We start from the raw sequence: 17,811 nt of genomic DNA on the forward strand, positions 1-17,811 counted from the left end.
AAATAGAGGCTGTTATCTGATTTAGGGTAGAGATCAAAATCCTGATAGTGCTTCTGATCACGTTTTTCCTGGTACACCCAGAATGATATATTTACTCCAGAAAGGAAGGTAAGTCCTATCTCCGTCCTATCTCCTCTCACACATGTACTAACACCTTTCTGTTATCACCCTTTAAACTAGCTCAAAGTTGAGCTGGAACATGAGTCAGTAAATCTGTACGTGTACATATACATGTACAACTGTTTTGTATAACCTGGAAATGTGTTTCATGATGTTTAACTGTTGCGCGTTGTTCTCTATATGTCTCTCTTTTGTAGTAGCTTTGGCCAAAATTAAGAGGGCGTTCGTAGCCTGGAATGAGTCGCATCGAGCTATATACGTGGATGGGTATATGGTCTTGTATATACACACGATGCTGCCTTATTTCGTCCAGAGACGACAAGCTCGTTGTGCCCGAGCATTCCGGTTTTTCACATCCATACACCCAACAGCCGTTGTGCCCGAGCATTCCGGTTTTTCACATCCATACACCCGACAGCCGTTGTGCCCGAGCATTCCGGTTTTTCACATCCATACACCCGACAGCCGTTGTGCCCGAGCATTTCGGTTTCCTACACACACGAGCCCGTCCACCGTTGTACCCAAGCATTCCCGTCTACGACACACATATACCTAACCGCCGTTGTATACGTAGAAAATCATTCTTTAATATTTCTTTAAAAGCTCATCAAATAAACAAATAATAAAGGGTCTTCTCAATTTTACGATATTCCTTGTGAAAATATTGAGAAAAGTAACGTTCGTAAATTCACAGGTCACACATACTGTTTAAAAGTCAACTTTCATACCAGACAGGTTTGATTAATTGTGTGCAGTGAAGTATGCGATCCCTCGAAGCCAGTGTCTTCTCGCATCTGCCAACACTGGCTTGTTTAAATTCCTTTTTATCAAGGTTAACATCTTTTTTTTTATTTTCCCCACTTTATTAGACTTAAAAGATAGATCATATCGTATCGTAGTAAAAACATTTAGTGCCATATGTACTTTCATTTGCATGTTTGCAATAAATCACTTTGACAAAAATTCTGTTACATTAAGTCAACATTCCACATAATACTGTAAGGTTTTTTACACAACAGTGGTTCTGAGGCGCTTGTATTCTTTGACATTCTTAATCATTTGATGACTTCTTATTTGATAAACACTCATATCGAGAAAGTAAGGGAAATACAGTTAAACGATAATGCAAATACATTAAGAGTCTAAAATTTACAGAAACGACGGGGCGTGTGGCTAAGATATGTCAAAATAATGTTCGTGGATAGCCTTTGGCTTTGATAGTCTGCATGACATAATGAAAAATTCTAAGCGATAACACTGGACATTCCGCTGATATTGTCAACAAGCGAAACGAGTTGTTAAGTGTACGAAGAGCAGAGTCTGGTGTCTTTTTGTATAGACACAGCGTACACCCCATCAGCGCCTTAAACCAATGATACGCCTAGGGACAGGCGAATGACAATTTACAAGTTTTTTCTAGTATATCCGGTGATATCTGAAACCAGGAAACAATGCCATTTTCCTGTCAGGCGAAAATAACATGTATAAGGTAAGCAGTGTAATTGTTTAGATTACCACATTTATTGAGTATTAAACCTAGATGTGGGTGCGTCTTCCGCACAAATTTTGTCTTAGAGGCAAGGACAGCAACTGTTCATTTCTCCATCAAAGCATCTCTTCATCAATACACCCCCGTAGCGTGAAATTTTAGTATATTATCGGACAGGACGAACAGGCAGGAGTCATCTGCAAAGAGCCGGATGTCAAAGGTCATATCGACAAGTTGGTCTACATGTAAACATAGCTGGACGAATACAGATCAGATCAGAGTAGGAGAGAGCCTTGTGGGTCTGTGGCTTGACCGGGACATCAACTTTCGCCATTGGCCATTGTAGAAGTGAACATAGCAGTTGTTTAAGTCTTGACTTTTTTCGTCGATGTCATACCCAATCCGGATGCTTTTACCAAGTCAATTGTTAATATCAACAAACGTTACCAATTTTGAGGGTGACATACCATTTTGACCTTGAAAAACAGAACTGTGGAACAAGTCATAGAGAAAATTGTATCAGTGGGCTTGGTCGACAGCGGGACAACGAGATTAGCAGCCTGGAAGTTTTCAGGTTTCATTGATGCAGGATGTCTCCTCCACCTAGATAAGTGGCTAAAGTGGCAAAACAGAAGCGATTATATCCCAAGTGTCGTGCTGAATGTTTAGGCTTAGCTTAGCCGCTTCATACGACAGCTTAATTTGTAGCTCTCTTCTCCAACAATGCAGACAGCCGATGTGGATCTAAGCTTTTGGAATAAAATGAAATAAGAACATTCCCTACACTGGGATCGACTTGTGCTGTTGTTTTCTCACATTTTATTTAAAATCAATGTCTTTTGTCTTTGTTATTTTTATAAGCAAACGTTGAGAATTGTTGTCTCAAGCAGAGAGTGGAAATCAAAACAGAAGACAGCTACGTACAATTCCAGGCACTAATAGCCTAAACACGTTATTTGATCACTCAGGGCGTAGTTGAGTGATCAAACGGCGGGCTGTTAGTGCCGTTTCATATGTTTTATTATTTAAAAAAACTGTCATTTGGAACAAAGAATTTAAAGTATATCAAAAAGTGGACATAAATGCGCTGACATAAATGCCAATCAGATAAAACTGATGGATTCAACTACAAATCTGGAAAACAGTGAGAACGTTTACACAGCTGAGGAAGGGAATTTGCCGTGGTTTTTGTTAAAAGAAGTACGATATTCAGATAACAGAGTGTTACGTCTCCAGTACGATATTCAAATGACAACAGGGTGTCACGTCTCCAGTACGATATTCAAATGACAACAGGGTGTCACGTCTCCAGTACGATATTCAAATGGCAACAGGGTGTCACGTCTCCAGTAAGATATTCAGATAAAAACACGGTGTCACGTCTCCAGTACGATATTCAGATGACAACAGGGTGTCACGTCTCCAGTACGATATTCAAATGACAACAGGGTGTCACGTCTCCGGTATTATAAAGGAGCTTGTCCTCAATGGAGCCTTTAATTACATTTACATTTCACTTTTATGTGAACATCTGCGTACCAAATAAGGAATTATACTAAAATATTACCTAGTAAACGGTGCCAATGTAAAAATGTATAACAAACAACTTTAACAAAAGCTCAAAAAGAAAAAGGCAGTAAAGAAAATAGATTGTGTAAATTTCTGCAGATTGGTATGCATAGTACATATGACATCACAGCTAGCCAGAACATGTAGAACAAGACAACAGATACATGCCATCACATAAATACATTATATAAAATAAGAGTATTATCAAATATCATCTAGGTTAAGGAATGTCAAAATTCTTTGAGGAACAGGCAGTTGACTGACTTTCGAGAGGATCTCCCGCCCGTCTGTCAACAGCAGGAGGTGACAACGGATGGCATTTCTGCACAGCAAGGTGAGGGAACAAGGGTTTGATGCCTGTGTCCTTAACCACACCAAGAACTCTGAGTGCTCAGCTGATTTACCAGGAAGATCTAACCAGTTCTCTCTCCTCAGATCCCAGCCTGCCAGAACCAGAAAGCGGGCAGCCTCATAGAAACCATTCCATGTCAGCCAGCAAAGTGGGGAGTTCCTGTGGTTAGCAAAGCTGGGAAACAATGAAGAATTATATCAGCTGGGTAGTGACTTCACAGATTGTACTCAAATTTGGAAACACATACAAACATGAAATAACCAATAGAGAGTACATGTACATTTAGGTCAATATGAATGTTCAAATTCCCTTTGTACTGTCTCCTTTGTAAACTAAATAGCCAATAGATATCAGTAAACTGAGAACCAGTAAAGTTGATCCAGGCAACACATATGCCAATACAAGGGAGGTAACTAGCTAATGCTGGGAATGTGACAATCTGATAGACCTATCACAAGCACAGCCTTCTGTGTTACAGTGGCGAGCAGCAGACTATTTATATATTTGTATTTGACAGGCTGACAGAACAACTCCGCACACTCAAGAAACAAATGCCCACAATCATAAAACAACTCTGCACACTTTTAAAAATACTGCACACAATATAATGAAACAAATGTGCACTCTAATTTTCTTGGAAAAACTGGACACATTGATGGAACAAGTTTTATTCAACAGGCATGTAACAAAATGAGAATAGATGATAAAGTTTTAGTGATTTTTTTTTATTTCTTTGGTGTTTTGCTCCCTAATCAAGAGTTTTTCACCTGTAAAATGGGTATCAATAGTTTTATCCACAATAACAATAACAAGTGGAAATAAGGCTTACCTTTGCAGAGTGAATCCAGGTGCAAAAATGTCAACCTGACCCCTGAAAGACACACCAGTTTTTGTACATGTAAATGATTGCTCTTCTATTGACAAAAATCAAGAGAGGAAAACAATACAGAAGATAGTGTACAGAGGCTGACAAACTAGTGCCCATTTATCAGCACTCTATATATTTATTTGATTGGTGTCTCATATCACATTCAATCATTTTTTTAACTTTTTACAGTGGTTCCCCCCCCCCCAGTAAACCACTGCCATTCAGCAGGAACCTGACAAATATTACAACTTTGCAAGCTCATGATGTTAACAGTGTTGTAAACTAGGCTGATAGCACCCCACACAATCATGGGATTATGGTCAATATGTGGCCTACAGTCTTGTGTTGAGCACCAAGCCTACAAATACCCAGGCTGCTATTTTCCCATTAACAAAGGTTGACAATTTTCTCCAGTGACTGTCTACCTTCTGCTGTGACGCAGAATGAGCATTCTTTCACGGTCTCCGGCTGATAGCACTCCACATAATCACATGATCATTACCAGTATGTCGCCCACCTTCTTGGGTCAAGTATCAAACCAACAGACTTTACCCAGACTGCCTCCTTCCCCTTAACCAAGATTGACACCTTTTCTGCAGTGAGCCTAATTTACAATTTCCACCTGTAAGGGAGAACTCAGATTGCCAATGGACTCCCTTCTCCTGTGTTATCTGAAAAGAGCTCTAACCATATGATGGCTACGGAGTCCTCCTCCTATCACCAGTAAATCTAACAGCATGGATGTCAATACTAATCTGACATTAACTGAGCAGCAGACAAGGTATCAATCAGTACTTTCATACCTGGGCTCTGAGAACTCTGGAATGAGGCCTGCCCCATACTTCACAAAGATCTTCACAGCGTCCAGGTGCTCTCTGGAGTTGACAACACACTGGAAGACCAAGTTATGCAGGGGCGTGTAACGGTCATTATCCCGCACGCTGATCTTCGCCCCTCCAGCAATTAGCTGTAGACTCAGTTCTTCCTTTATCTTCATTTCTGGAAAAACAGAAAACATTATTGTTACTTATTCTGTTATTCACCATTTCTGTTGGGAATATTGATCCATTATTCCTCATCTACTGCTGTCAATCCCACTTACATGTACAGTAACATCTTCACACATTTCCCAGGTAACTTATGCCTCAGGTACTACTGCCATTCCCACTTACATGTACAGTTACATCAACACATATTTCCCAGGTAGCCGACTTCCAGATGTCATTAAAATTCTTACAGTTCAAACATATTCTTACGTTAGGCAGGTAGCTAAATGGTCCTGCTACCACTGCCATTCCCACGTTAAATACTCTACCATCTTCACAGATCTCCCAGGTACCTGTTTTGTCATCTACTACTATCATTCCCAGTAACAGTTATATTTTCACACATCTTCCAGGTACCTGATTGGTCATCTTCTGTCATTCCCACTTACAGTTATATTTTTGGCACATCTGCCAGGTACCTGATTGGTCATCTTCTGTCATTCCCACTTACAGTTATATTTTTGGCACATCTGCCAGGTACCTGATTGGTCATCTTCTGTCATTCCCACTTACAGTTATATTTTCGCACATCTCCTAGGTACCTTATTGGTCATCTTCTGTCATTCCCACTTACAGTTATATTTTCACAAATCTCCCAGGTACCTGATTGGTCATCTTCTGTCATTCCCACTTACACTTATATTTTTGGCACATCTGCCAGGTACCTGATTGGTCATCTTCTGTCATTCCCTCTTACAGTTATATTTTCACACATCTGCCAGGTACCTGTTTTGTCATCTACTACTGTCATTCCCACTTACAGTTATATTTTCGGCACATCTCCCAGGTACCTGTTTTGTCATCTTAAACTGTCATTCCCACTTACAGTTATATTTTCAGCACATCTCCCAGGTGCCTGACTGGTCATCTTCTGTCATTCCCACTTAAAGATATATTTTCGGCACATCTCCCAGGTACCTGATTGGTCATCTTCTGTCATTCCCACTTACAGTTATATTTTCGCACATCTCCCAGGTACCTGATTGGTCATCTTCTTTCATTCCCACTTACAGTTATATTTTCGCACATCTCCCTGGTACCCGATTGGTCATCTTCTGTCATTCCCACTTACAGTTATATTTTCACACATCTCCCAGGTACTTGATTGGTCATCTTCTGTCATTCCCACTTACAGTTATATTTTCGGCACATCTCCCCAGGTACCTGATTGGTCATCTTCTGTCATTCCCACTTACAGTTATACTTTCACACATCTCCCAGGTACCTGATTGGTCATTTTCTGTGACTCCCACTTACGGTTATATTTTCGGCACATCTCCCAGGTACCTGATTGGTCATCTTCTGTCATTCCCTCTTACAGTTATATTTTCGGCACATCTCCCAGGTACCCAATTTGTCATCTTCTGTCATTCCCACTTAGTTATATTTTCGGCACATCTCCCAGGTACCCAATTTGTCACCTTCTGTCATTCCCACTTACAGTTATATTTTCGGCACATCTCCCAGGTACCTGATTGGTCATCTTCTGTCATTCCCACTTACAGTTAAATTTTCGGCACATCTCCCAGGTACCCAATTTGTTATCTTCTGTCATTCCCACTTACAGTTAAATTTTCGCACATCTCCCAGGTACCCAATTTTTCATCTAAAACTGTCATTCCCACTTACAGTTATATTTTCACAAATCTCTCAGGTACCCGATTGGTCATCTTCTGTCATTCCCACTTATAGTTATATTTTCGGCACATCTCCCCAGGTACTTGATTGGTCATCTTCTGTCATTCTCACTTACAGTTATATTTTCGGCACATCTCCCAGGTACCCAATTTGTCATTTTCTGTCATTCCCACTTACGATTATATTTTCGGCACATCTCCCAGTCACCTGATTGGTCATCTGTCATTCTCACTTACAGTTATATTTTCAGCACATCTCCCAGGTACCTGATTGGTCATCTTCTGTCATTCCCTCTTACAGTTATATTTTCGGCACATCTCCCAGGTACCCAATTTGTCACCTTCTGTCATTCCCACTTAGTTATATTTTCGGCACATCTCCCAGGTACCCAATTTGTCACCTTCTGTCATTCCCACTTACAGTTATATTTTCGGCACATCTCCCAGGTACCTGATTGGTCATCTTCTGTCATTCCCACTTACAGTTAAATTTTCGGCACATCTCCCAGGTACCCAATTTGTTATCTTCTGTCATTCCCACTTACAGTTAAATTTTCGCACATCTCCCAGGTACCCAATTTTTCATCTAAAACTGTCATTCCCACTTACAGTTATATTTTCACAAATCTCTCAGGTACCCGATTGGTCATCTTCTGTCATTCCCACTTATAGTTATATTTTCGGCACATCTCCCCAGGTACTTGATTGGTCATCTTCTGTCATTCTCACTTACAGTTATATTTTCGGCACATCTCCTAGGTACCCAATTTGTCATTTTCTGTCATTCCCACTTACGATTATATTTTCGGCACATCTCCCAGTCACCTGATTGGTCATCTGTCATTCTCACTTACAGTTATATTTTCAGCACATCTCCCAGGTACCTGATTGGTCATCTTCTGTCATTCCCACTTACAGTTATATTTTCGGCACATCTCCCAGGTACCCAATTTGTCATCTACTGCTGTCATTCCCACTTACAGTTATATTTTCACACATCTCTCAGGTACCTGATTGGTCATCTTCTGTCATTCCCACTTACAGTTATATTTCCGCACATCACCTCAGGTACCTGATTGGTCATCTAGTACTGTCATTCCCACTTACAGTTATATTTGCACATGTCTCCCAGGTATCTGATTGGCCATCTTCTATCATTCTCACTTAGTTATATTTGCACACGTCTCCCAGGTATCTGCTATGTCATCTACTATCGTCATTCCCACTTACAGTTATATTTCCGCACATCTCCCCAGGTACCTGATTGGTCATCTAGTACTGTCATTCCCACTTACAGTTATATTTGCACATGTCTCCCAGGTATCTGATTGGCCATCTTCTATCATTCTCACTTAGTTATATTTGCACACGTCTCCCAGGTATCTGATATGTCATCTACTACCGTCATTCCCACTTAGTTATATTTTCGCAAGTCTCCCAGGTATCTGATTTGTCATCTACTACCGTCATTCCGACTTACAGTTATATTTTCGCAAGTCTCCAAGGTATCTGGTTTGTCATCTACTACTGTCATTCCCACTTACAGTTATATTTTCGCAAGTCTCCAAGGTATCTGATATGTCATCTACTACCGTCATTCCCACTTACAGTTATATTTTTGCAAGTCTCCCAGGTATCTGATTTGTCATCTACTACCGTCATTCCGACTTAGTTATATTTTCGCACATCTCCCAGGTACCTGATATGTCATCTACTACCGTCATTCCCACTTACAGTTATATTTTTGCAAGTCTCCCAGGTATCTGATTTGTCATCTACTACCGTCATTCCCACTTACAGTTATATTTTTGCAAGTCTCCCCAGGTACCTGATTGGTCATCTAGTACTGTCATTCCCACTTACAGTTATATTTGCACATGTCTCCCAGGTATCTGATTGGTCATCTTCTATCATTCTCACTTAGCTATATTTGCACACGTCTCCCAGGTATCTGATTTGTCATCTACTACCATCATTCCGACTTACAGTTATATTTTCGCACATCTCCCAGGTATCTGATATGTCATCTACTACTGTCATTCCCACTTACAGTTATATTTTTGCAAGTCTCCCAGGTATCTGATTTGTCATCTACTACCATCATTCCCACTTACAGTTATATTTTCGCAAGTCTCCCAGGTATCTGGTTTGTCATCTACTACTGTCATTCCCACTTACAGTTATATTTTCGCAAGTCTCCCCAGGTACCTGATTGGTCATCTAGTACTGTCATTCCCACTTACAGTTATATTTGCACATGTCTCCCAGGTATCTGATTTGTCATCTACTACCATCATTCCCACTTACAGTTATATTTTTGCAAGTCTCCCAGGTATCTGATTTGTCATCTACTATCGTCATTCCCACTTACAGTTATATTTCCGCACATCTCCCCAGGTACCTGATTGGTCATCTAGTACTGTCATTCCCACTTACAGTTATATTTGCACATGTCTCCCAGGTATCTGATTGGTCATCTTCTATCATTCTCACTTAGTTATATTTGCACACATCTCCCAGGTATCTGATATGTCATCTACTACCGTCAATCCCACTTACAGTTATATTTTTGCAAGTCTCCCAGGTATCTGATTTGTCATCTACTACCGTCATTCCCACTTACAGTTATATTTTCGCAAGTCTCCAAGGTATCTGATTTGTCATCTACTACCATCATTCCCACTTACAGTTATATTTTCGCAAGTCTCCAAGGTATCTGGTTTGTCATCTACTACTGTCATTCCCACTTACAGTTATATTTGCACATGTCTCCCAGGTATCTGATTTGTCATCTACTACCATCATTCCCACTTACAGTTATATTTTCGCAAGTCTCCCAGGTATCTGATTTGTCATCTACTACCGTCATTCCCACTTACAGTTATATTTTCGCAAGTCTCCAAGGTATCTGGTTTGTCATCTACTACTGTCATTCCCACTTTCAGTTATATTTTCGCACATCTCCCAGGTACCTGATTTCTTGTGACATCATACTTACAAATGTGTGTAGGCCTACAGCTAAAAACGAATAAAATGATAATTCTTCAGCAGAGACACAGACTCATGACTTTTCCAACATTTGTATAATGAAGAGAATATTGCAGTGAAAGTTGAACAGCATAAATTGTTCAACTGAGAGATGAAAATCATGCAAATTGAGCAATGCCTATATTATGTGCGATATCCTGTGCAATGTGCAATGTTTATAGTCGTCAACACTGACTGTGATATCCTGTGTAATATGTATAGTAGTCAAAACTGACTGTGATATCCTGTACAATGTTTATAGTCGTCAACACTGACCGTGTGATATCCTGTGCAATGTTTATAGTCATCAACACTGACCGTGTGATATCCTGTGCAATGTTTATAGTCATCAACACTGACCGTGTGATATCCTGTGCAATGTTTATAGTCATCAACACTGACCGTGTGATATCCTGTGCAATGTTTATAGTCATCAACACTGACCGTGTGATATCCTGTGCAATGTTTATAGTCATCAACACTGACCGTGTGATATCCTGTGCAATGTCTATAGTCATCAACACTGACCGTGTGATTTCCTGTGCAATGTTTACAGTCATCAACACTGACCGTGTGATTTCCTGTGCAATGTTTACAGTCATCAACAATGACTGTGTGATATCCTGTGCAATGTTTACAGTCATCAACACTGACCGTGTGATTTCCTGTGCAATGTTTACAGTCATCAACAATGACTGTGTGATATCCTGTGCAATGTTTACAGTCATCAACACTGACCGTGTGATTTCCTGTGCAATGTTTACAGTCATCAACACTGACCGTGTGATTTCCTGTGCAATGTTTACAGTCATCAACACTGACCGTGTGATATCCTGTGCAATGTTTATAGTCGTCAACACTGACTGTGTGATATCCTGTGCAATGTTTACAGTCATCAACACTGACCGTGTGATTTCTTGTGCAATGTTTACAGTCATCAACACTGACTGTGTGATATCCTGTGCAATGTTTACAGTCATCAACACTGACCGTGTGATTTCCTGTGCAATGTTTACAGTCATCAACACCGACTGTGCGATATCCTCTATATATCTTTAAACATAAATGAACAGCCCATCTGTTACATGTAGTTTCTTATCTAGCCTTACCCTTAGCACAAATCTGTGCTTTATGTAAAGCTGTACGGTTATTGACATCAGCCTTGTTAACATCTGCACCATGCACCAGCAGCATGTCTACCACCCTCGGGCTCCCTGCCAGGCAGGCTTCCATCAGCGGGGTGCTAAGGGTCAAACTGGAATGGTCCACCTCAGCACCATGCTTGATCAACATCTCCCCGATATCTGCTCTGTCAGCTGCTGCGGCGTGGTGCAGTGGCTGGTAGCCATCGTCGTCTGTTGTGCCGACATCCACTCCGCAGTCCAGCAGGTAAGCCACAACCTCCTTTGCCTGACCTAGCACTGCCTGACACAGAGCAGTGCGACTTTTCTCATCCCTCAATTCCAGGTCTATACCGATTTCCACGAACACTTTCACCATGTTGACATGGCCTTTATGGGCTGCCATATGAAAAGCACTGCGTCCAAAGGCATCGGTCTTAAAAAGGTTAGCGCCATGAGTGCCCAGGAACTTGACTACCTCAGTGTTTCCACCCAACACTGCCTTGTGCAGGACAGTCATCCCGCCTTTCTCTGCAGGGGTCTGACTGTTTATATCTGCTCCGTGCTCCACCAGTATCCTGACCACACCCAGATGTCCATTCAGAGCAGCCAGGTGGAGAATTGTCTCTCCAGTTCTCCTCTGACACGCTCTGTTCAGTCGTCCCCCGCGCTGTATCAGGAATTCTACAATGTCAGCGTAACCATTAGATGCTGCAATCATGATCGGCGTCACGCCGTCTACGTCGCTCATGTTCACTACCGACCCCATTGACAGTAATTTTTGAACGACCCTTAAAGACCCTGTCTCGGCGGCATAATGAAGAAGCCGTCGTCCCTTATCGTCCATATATCGCACACTCGGCGGTGGCCGTAACTGTAATACCTCTTCTACAATACAAACATTCCCACTTTTAACGCTGGCCACAAATATCTTATTAGGATCAATCACACCGGAATCATTTCGATTGGTCACGTTACTGACGCAGCAGGAAGACCGGGTGACCAGATTTCGCACAGCCTCCAGGTCTCCATCACACACTGCTTGCTCTAAACACGTTTGGAGCGGTGGACTGGCCACCTGATCCAAATCCATTGTCTTTACTATTCAACACTCACATTAAAACCATCACCAAACTAACATGTCCACTGCAACAAATCGCCCTTAACTTCATAACCCGTCAAACGTGTTTTCGGAAGCACTCTTCTGTTTTGAAGGCGATTTAGGTGCACGAGTAACTCTCCTGTTAATTGTTTGTTGACATTCTAATGCAGCCTAGATTGTACACGTGTTTTGCATATGTAATCAATGTGTGCCCTGAACTGAAAAACCCAAAACTTAGTTCGCTGTATTTTTAAATGGACTTTTTAAATGCCGTGGTGCAGAACATTTGGCTGATCCTGAGTCCTGAAAAATATAAATCCTAAGAACACCTGAGGCCCCTTTAATTTATCAGACAAAAAGGGAATATAGCCGAGCCTACATATATGTATGTGTGTACGCACCAGTACGTCTACTACAATTTTGTTACGCCACATGTAAACCACAGGGCACATAGGTATTTGTAGCAGACCTATTTATGCATGGTAATTACAATTACTGTGCCTTGTTCAAATCTGACTTACTACAGGTAAAAAAGAAATTGATTAGATTGAGGAGTAACTATACAGGCCTGCATGTACCGGTATATGTAGGTATACTTACACAGGCATATTCATAAAAAGATTCGCGTCACATTATAAACACCGATCTATAATATGTTCTACTTCTACCTATTCTTTATGGAAAATACATACAGGTATTTTTTCAACCATCCGTAAAAACGAGAAAACTAATTTCCTGAATATGGACTTAACTGCTAATGTATGCGTTACAGGAGCCTTGAAATAAGTAACCACAAAACTGAAAGCAGTACCCTTTCTTCGTAGAGTAGAATTTTTCGAAAAGGTAAGTGATCGTTTTTTTAAAACTCCGTACTCTAGATAGTCATATACGACAGCCGTCAGGTTTATACATCACCAGCTAGGTTAACTGTACCAGCCACACCTTTACCATCCACCATCACCAGGTTAACTGTACCAGCCACACCTTTACCATCCACCATCACCAGGTTAACTGTACCAGCCACACCTTTACCATCCACCATCACCAGGTTAACTGTACCAACCACACCTTTACCACCCACCATCACCAGGTTAACTGTACCAGCCACACCTTTACCATCCACCATCACCAGGTTAACTGTACCAGCCACACCTTTACCATCCACCATCACCAGGTTCACTGTACCAGCCACACCTTTACCATCCACCATCACCAGGTTAACTGTACCAGCCACACCTTTACCATCCACCATCACCAGGTTAACTGTACCAACCACACCTTTACCACCCACCATCACCAGGTTAACTGTACCAGCCACACCTTTACCATCCACCATCACCAGGTTAACTGTACCAGCCACACCTTTACCATCCACCATCACCAGGTTCACTGTACCAGCCACACCTTTACCACCCACTATCACCAGGTTCACCGTGTCAGACACACCTTTACCACTCATCATCACCAGGTTCACTGTGCCAGCCACACCTTTACCACCACCATCACCAGGTTAACTGTACCAGCCACACTTTTACCACCCACCATCACCAGGTTAACTGTACCAGCCACGCCTTTACCACCACTACCCACCATCACCAGGTTAACTGTACCAGCCACAACTTTACCATCCACCATCACCAAGTTAACTGTACCACCCACACCTTTACCACCCACCATAACCAGGTTAACTGTACCACCCACAACTTTACCATCCACCATCACCAGGTTCACTGTACCAGCCACACCTTTACCACCCACCTTCACAAGGATAACTGTACCAGCCACACCTTTACCACCCACTATCACCAGGTTCACTGTACCAGCCACACATTTACCAACCACCATCATCAGGTTCACTGTACCATGCACAGCTTTACCACCCACTATCACCAGGCTAACTGTACCAGCCAAGCCTTTACCACCCATCATCACCAGGTTCACCGTGTCAGCCACACCTTTATCACCCATCATCACCAGGTTCACTGTGTCAGCCACAACTTTACCAGCCACCATCACCAGTTTAACTGTACCAGCCACACCTTTACCACCCACCTTCACAAGGGTAACTGTACCAGCCACACCTTTACCACCCGCTATCACCAGGTTCACTGTACCAGCCACACCTTTACCACCCACTATCACCAGGTTCACTGTACCAGCCACACATTTACCAACCACCATCATCAGGTTCACTGTACCATGCACAGCTTTACCACCCACTATCACCAGGTTCACTGTGCCAGCCACGACTTTACCACCCACCATCACCAGGTTCGTTGTGCCAGCCACGCCTCTGGCTTCAACGGTACATAAACGCTTGATTTTAGTATTCTAAATTTTGGGATGTATTGGCAGAACAAATACAAGCATATAAAAACGTGACCAGCTTTGTTCTTGGGGTGTAAAAATGGCTCTAAACTAGTTTTCGTACGACCCAAGCACTGATTTCTGAACATTTATGGAAGATATGCTTAATATAGAAAGGTTATTAAGAAATATATAAGATACCTCAAAAATGAAATTCTTGTGTCCAAACTCTTTACTTTATGGTAGACAACAGGCACCGGCCTTTAAAGCGGTAACCAAAATGCCCATCCGAGACATGATGTTTTTTTCTTGCAACAAAACAATGCGTAGAAACTATATTCCACACCTGTCTTTGTTGATGGTTGTTCTGTCATGTCTTAACTTCATTTCAACATGTAGGCAAAATTAATATATACTAGAATAACTACACTGTGGACTGTACTGTTATCTGCTCAGTATGATTACATGTATGCCAGCTCCATTCCATAACCTTCTGTGGCGTAAGGTGACATGTATCCCAGCTCCATTCCATAACCTTCTGTGCCGTAAGGTGACATGTATCCCAGTCCCATTCAAGAACCTTCTGTGGCGTAAGGTAACAAGTATCCCAGTCCCATTCAAGAACCTTCTGTGCCATAAGGTAACATGTATCCCAATCCCATTCAAGAACCTTCTGTGCCATAAGGTAACATGTATCCCAGTCCCATTCAAGAACCTTCTGTGCCGTAAGAACACATGTATCCCAGTCTCATTGAAGAACCTTCTGTGCCATAAGGTGACATGTATGCCAGTCCCATTCAAGAACCTTCTGTGCCGTAAGGTGACATGTATCCCAGTCCCATTCAAGAACCTTCTGTGCCATAAGGTAACATGTATCCCCGTCCCATTGAAGAACCTTCTGTGACATAAGGTAACATGTATCCCAGTCCCATTGAAGAACCTTCTGTGCCATAAGGTAACATGTATCCCCGTCCCATTCAAGAACCTTCTGTGCCGTAAGGTAACATGTATCCCAGTCCCATTGAAGACCTTCTGTGCCGTAAGGTTAGACGTATGCCAGCTCTATTCCATAACCTTCTGTTCCGTATTGTTACATGTATTCCAGGTCCACCCCAGAACCTTCTGAGCCGTATCGTTGCGTGTATTCCAGGCCCATTCCAGAGCCTATTTGCCGTATGGTTACATGTATGCCAGCTCCATTCCAGAACCTTTTGCCCTGTGGTTAAATGTATCGCAGGTCCACTCCAGAACCTTCTGAGCTGTATGGTTACATGTATTCCAGGCCCATTCCAGAAGCCTTTTTGCCCTGTGGTTAAATGTATCGCAGGTCCACTCCAGAACTTTCTGCGCTCTATGGTTACATGTATCGCAGGTCCATTCCAGAATCTTCTGCTCCATATGGTTACATGTATCCCAGTTCCATTCAAGAACCTTCGGCTTCGTATGGTTACATGTATCCAAGCTCCATTCCAGAACCTTCTGCATCCCAGAACCTTTTCGCCGTGTGGTTACATGTATACCAGCTGCATTCCAAAAAGCTCTGCGCCCTATGGTTACATGTATGCCAGGCCTAGTTCAGAACCTTCAGCTCCATATGGTTACATGTATCTGTTCCAAAATCTTCTGCTCCGAATGGTTACATGTATTCCAGGTCCATTCCAGAATGTTCGGCTCCATATGGTTACATGTATCCCAGGTCCATTCCAGAACGTTTTGCTCCGTATGGTTTATTTATTTATTTATTTATTTATTTATTTGATTGGTGTTTTACGCCATACTCAAGAATATTTCACTTATACGACGGCGGTCATCATTATGCTGGGTGGAAATCGGGCAGAGCCCGGAAGAAACCCACGACCATCCACAGGTTGCGGACAGATCTTCCCACGTATGGCCGGAGTGCTCCGTATGGTTACATGTATCCCAGGTCCATTCCAGAACCTTCTGCTCTGTGTGGTTACATGTATTCCAGGTCCATTCCAGAACCTTCTGCTCTGTGTGGTTACATGTATCCCAGGTCCATTCCAGAACCTTCTGCGCCGTGTGAACATTTGTATCCCAGATCCTTCTGCGCCGTTTGGGTACATGTATCCAAGGCCATTCCAGAACCTTCTGTGCCTGGTGTGGTTCCATATATCCCAGGTCCATTCCAGATCCTTCGGCTCCGTATGGTTACATGTATCCCTGGACGTTCTGCTCCATATGGTTACATGTATCCCAGGTCCACTCCAGAACCTTCTGCGCCCTAAGGTTACATGTATCCCAGGTCCACTCCAGAACCTTCTGCGCCCTATAGTTACATGTATCCCAGGTCTATTCCAGAACGTTCGGCTCCGTATGGTTACATGTATCCCAGGACGTTCTGCTCCGTATGGTTACATGTATCCCAGGTCCACTGCAGAACCTTCTGCGCGCTAAGGTTACATGTAATCCAGGTCCATTCCAGAACCTTCTGCGTGGTGTGGTTACATGTATCCCATGTCCTTTCCAGAACCTTCTGCGTGGTGTGGTTACGTGCATCCCAGGTCCATTCCAGAACCTTCTGCGTGGTGTGGTTACATGCATCCCAGGTCCATTCCAGAACCTTTGGCACCGTGTGGTTACATGTATCTCAGCTCCATTCCAGAACCTTCTGCGCCGTATGGTTACATGTATCCCAGGTCCATTCCAGAACCTTTGGCACCGTGTGGTTACATGTATCCCAGGTCCATTCCAGAACCTTCTGCGTGGTGTGGTTACATGTATCCCAGGTCCATTCCAGAACCTTTGGCACCGTGTGGTTACATGTATCCCAGCTCCATTCCAGAACCTTCTACGCCATATGCATCACCCCGGTGCATATATGGGTACATGCTTTGCTCAGCGATATATCACATACACATGGACATTCACATACACAAGGCAAAAATTAGATAAATGCATTTATTGAGTCTATTTTTGTGTGTAAAATAAAAAAAAATTACCAACTCTTGAATAAACATAACATTAGTAAAGGCAAAATCGACGACCATTCGAGGTAATTCCACAGTTTCAAATGATCATCAGATATGTCTCCAGTCTGAGATGGTCTTTGGTGCTATCTCAGTGATGCCATCAGATGCTTTCAAACCTTGTGGCAACATGGTCATCATTGCACAGCTTTTGCTGAACAAATTATATGACTGACTTTACAT

General features: G+C 42.4%; 2 protein-coding genes across 3 annotated transcripts; both read right to left on the reverse strand.

Moving 5' to 3' along the window:
• Nucleotides 1-1,733: 1,733 nt before the first annotated feature.
• LOC135480546 (putative ankyrin repeat protein RF_0381) lies at nucleotides 1,734-12,394 on the reverse strand. Of its 2 annotated transcripts, XM_064760401.1 has the most exons (5): nucleotides 11,218-12,394; nucleotides 5,202-5,397; nucleotides 4,360-4,401; nucleotides 3,443-3,704; nucleotides 1,734-1,806 (listed from the first exon to the last, which is right to left on the reverse strand). In XM_064760401.1, the coding sequence occupies exons 1-5, from the start codon at nucleotides 12,320-12,322 to the stop codon at nucleotides 1,768-1,770; spliced, it is 1,644 nt and encodes a 547-aa protein (XP_064616471.1). In that variant the 5' UTR covers nucleotides 12,323-12,394; the 3' UTR covers nucleotides 1,734-1,767. The 2 variants fall into 2 exon arrangements, with proteins under 2 accessions (XP_064616471.1, XP_064616470.1); XM_064760400.1 differs by lacking the exon at nucleotides 1,734-1,806 and having other exon boundaries at nucleotides 2,619-3,704.
• A 1,407-nt stretch (nucleotides 12,395-13,801) lies between these two features.
• On the reverse strand, nucleotides 13,802-14,596 carry LOC135480356 (uncharacterized). The gene has a single exon (XM_064760184.1). The coding sequence runs from the start codon at nucleotides 14,594-14,596 to the stop codon at nucleotides 13,802-13,804; it is 795 nt and encodes a 264-aa protein (XP_064616254.1).
• Nucleotides 14,597-17,811: the final 3,215 nt, after the last annotated feature.

This window comes from Liolophura sinensis, chromosome 13 (assembly GCF_032854445.1).
Source record: "Liolophura sinensis isolate JHLJ2023 chromosome 13, CUHK_Ljap_v2, whole genome shotgun sequence".
In the NCBI taxonomy this organism is placed as follows: domain Eukaryota; kingdom Metazoa; phylum Mollusca; class Polyplacophora; order Chitonida; family Chitonidae; genus Liolophura; species Liolophura sinensis.

Bases quoted from the DNA above. Each gene is read 5' to 3' on its own strand.
- LOC135480546 (XM_064760400.1), bottom strand. From the start codon at position 12,322: ATGGATTTGGATCAGGTGGCCAGTCCACCGCTCCAAACGTGTTTAGAG. The intron at 5,398-11,217 runs GTAAGGCTAGAT...CTGTTTTTCCAG, and splicing joins AGCACAGATTTGTGCTAAGG to AAATGAAGATAAAGGAAGAA. The intron at 3,705-4,359 runs GTAAGCCTTATT...ATTGTTTCCCAG, and splicing joins CCTGGATTCACTCTGCAAAG to CTTTGCTAACCACAGGAACT.
- LOC135480356 (XM_064760184.1), bottom strand. From the start codon at position 14,596: ATGGTGGGTGGTAAAGTCGTGGCTGGCACAGTGAACCTGGTGATAGTG.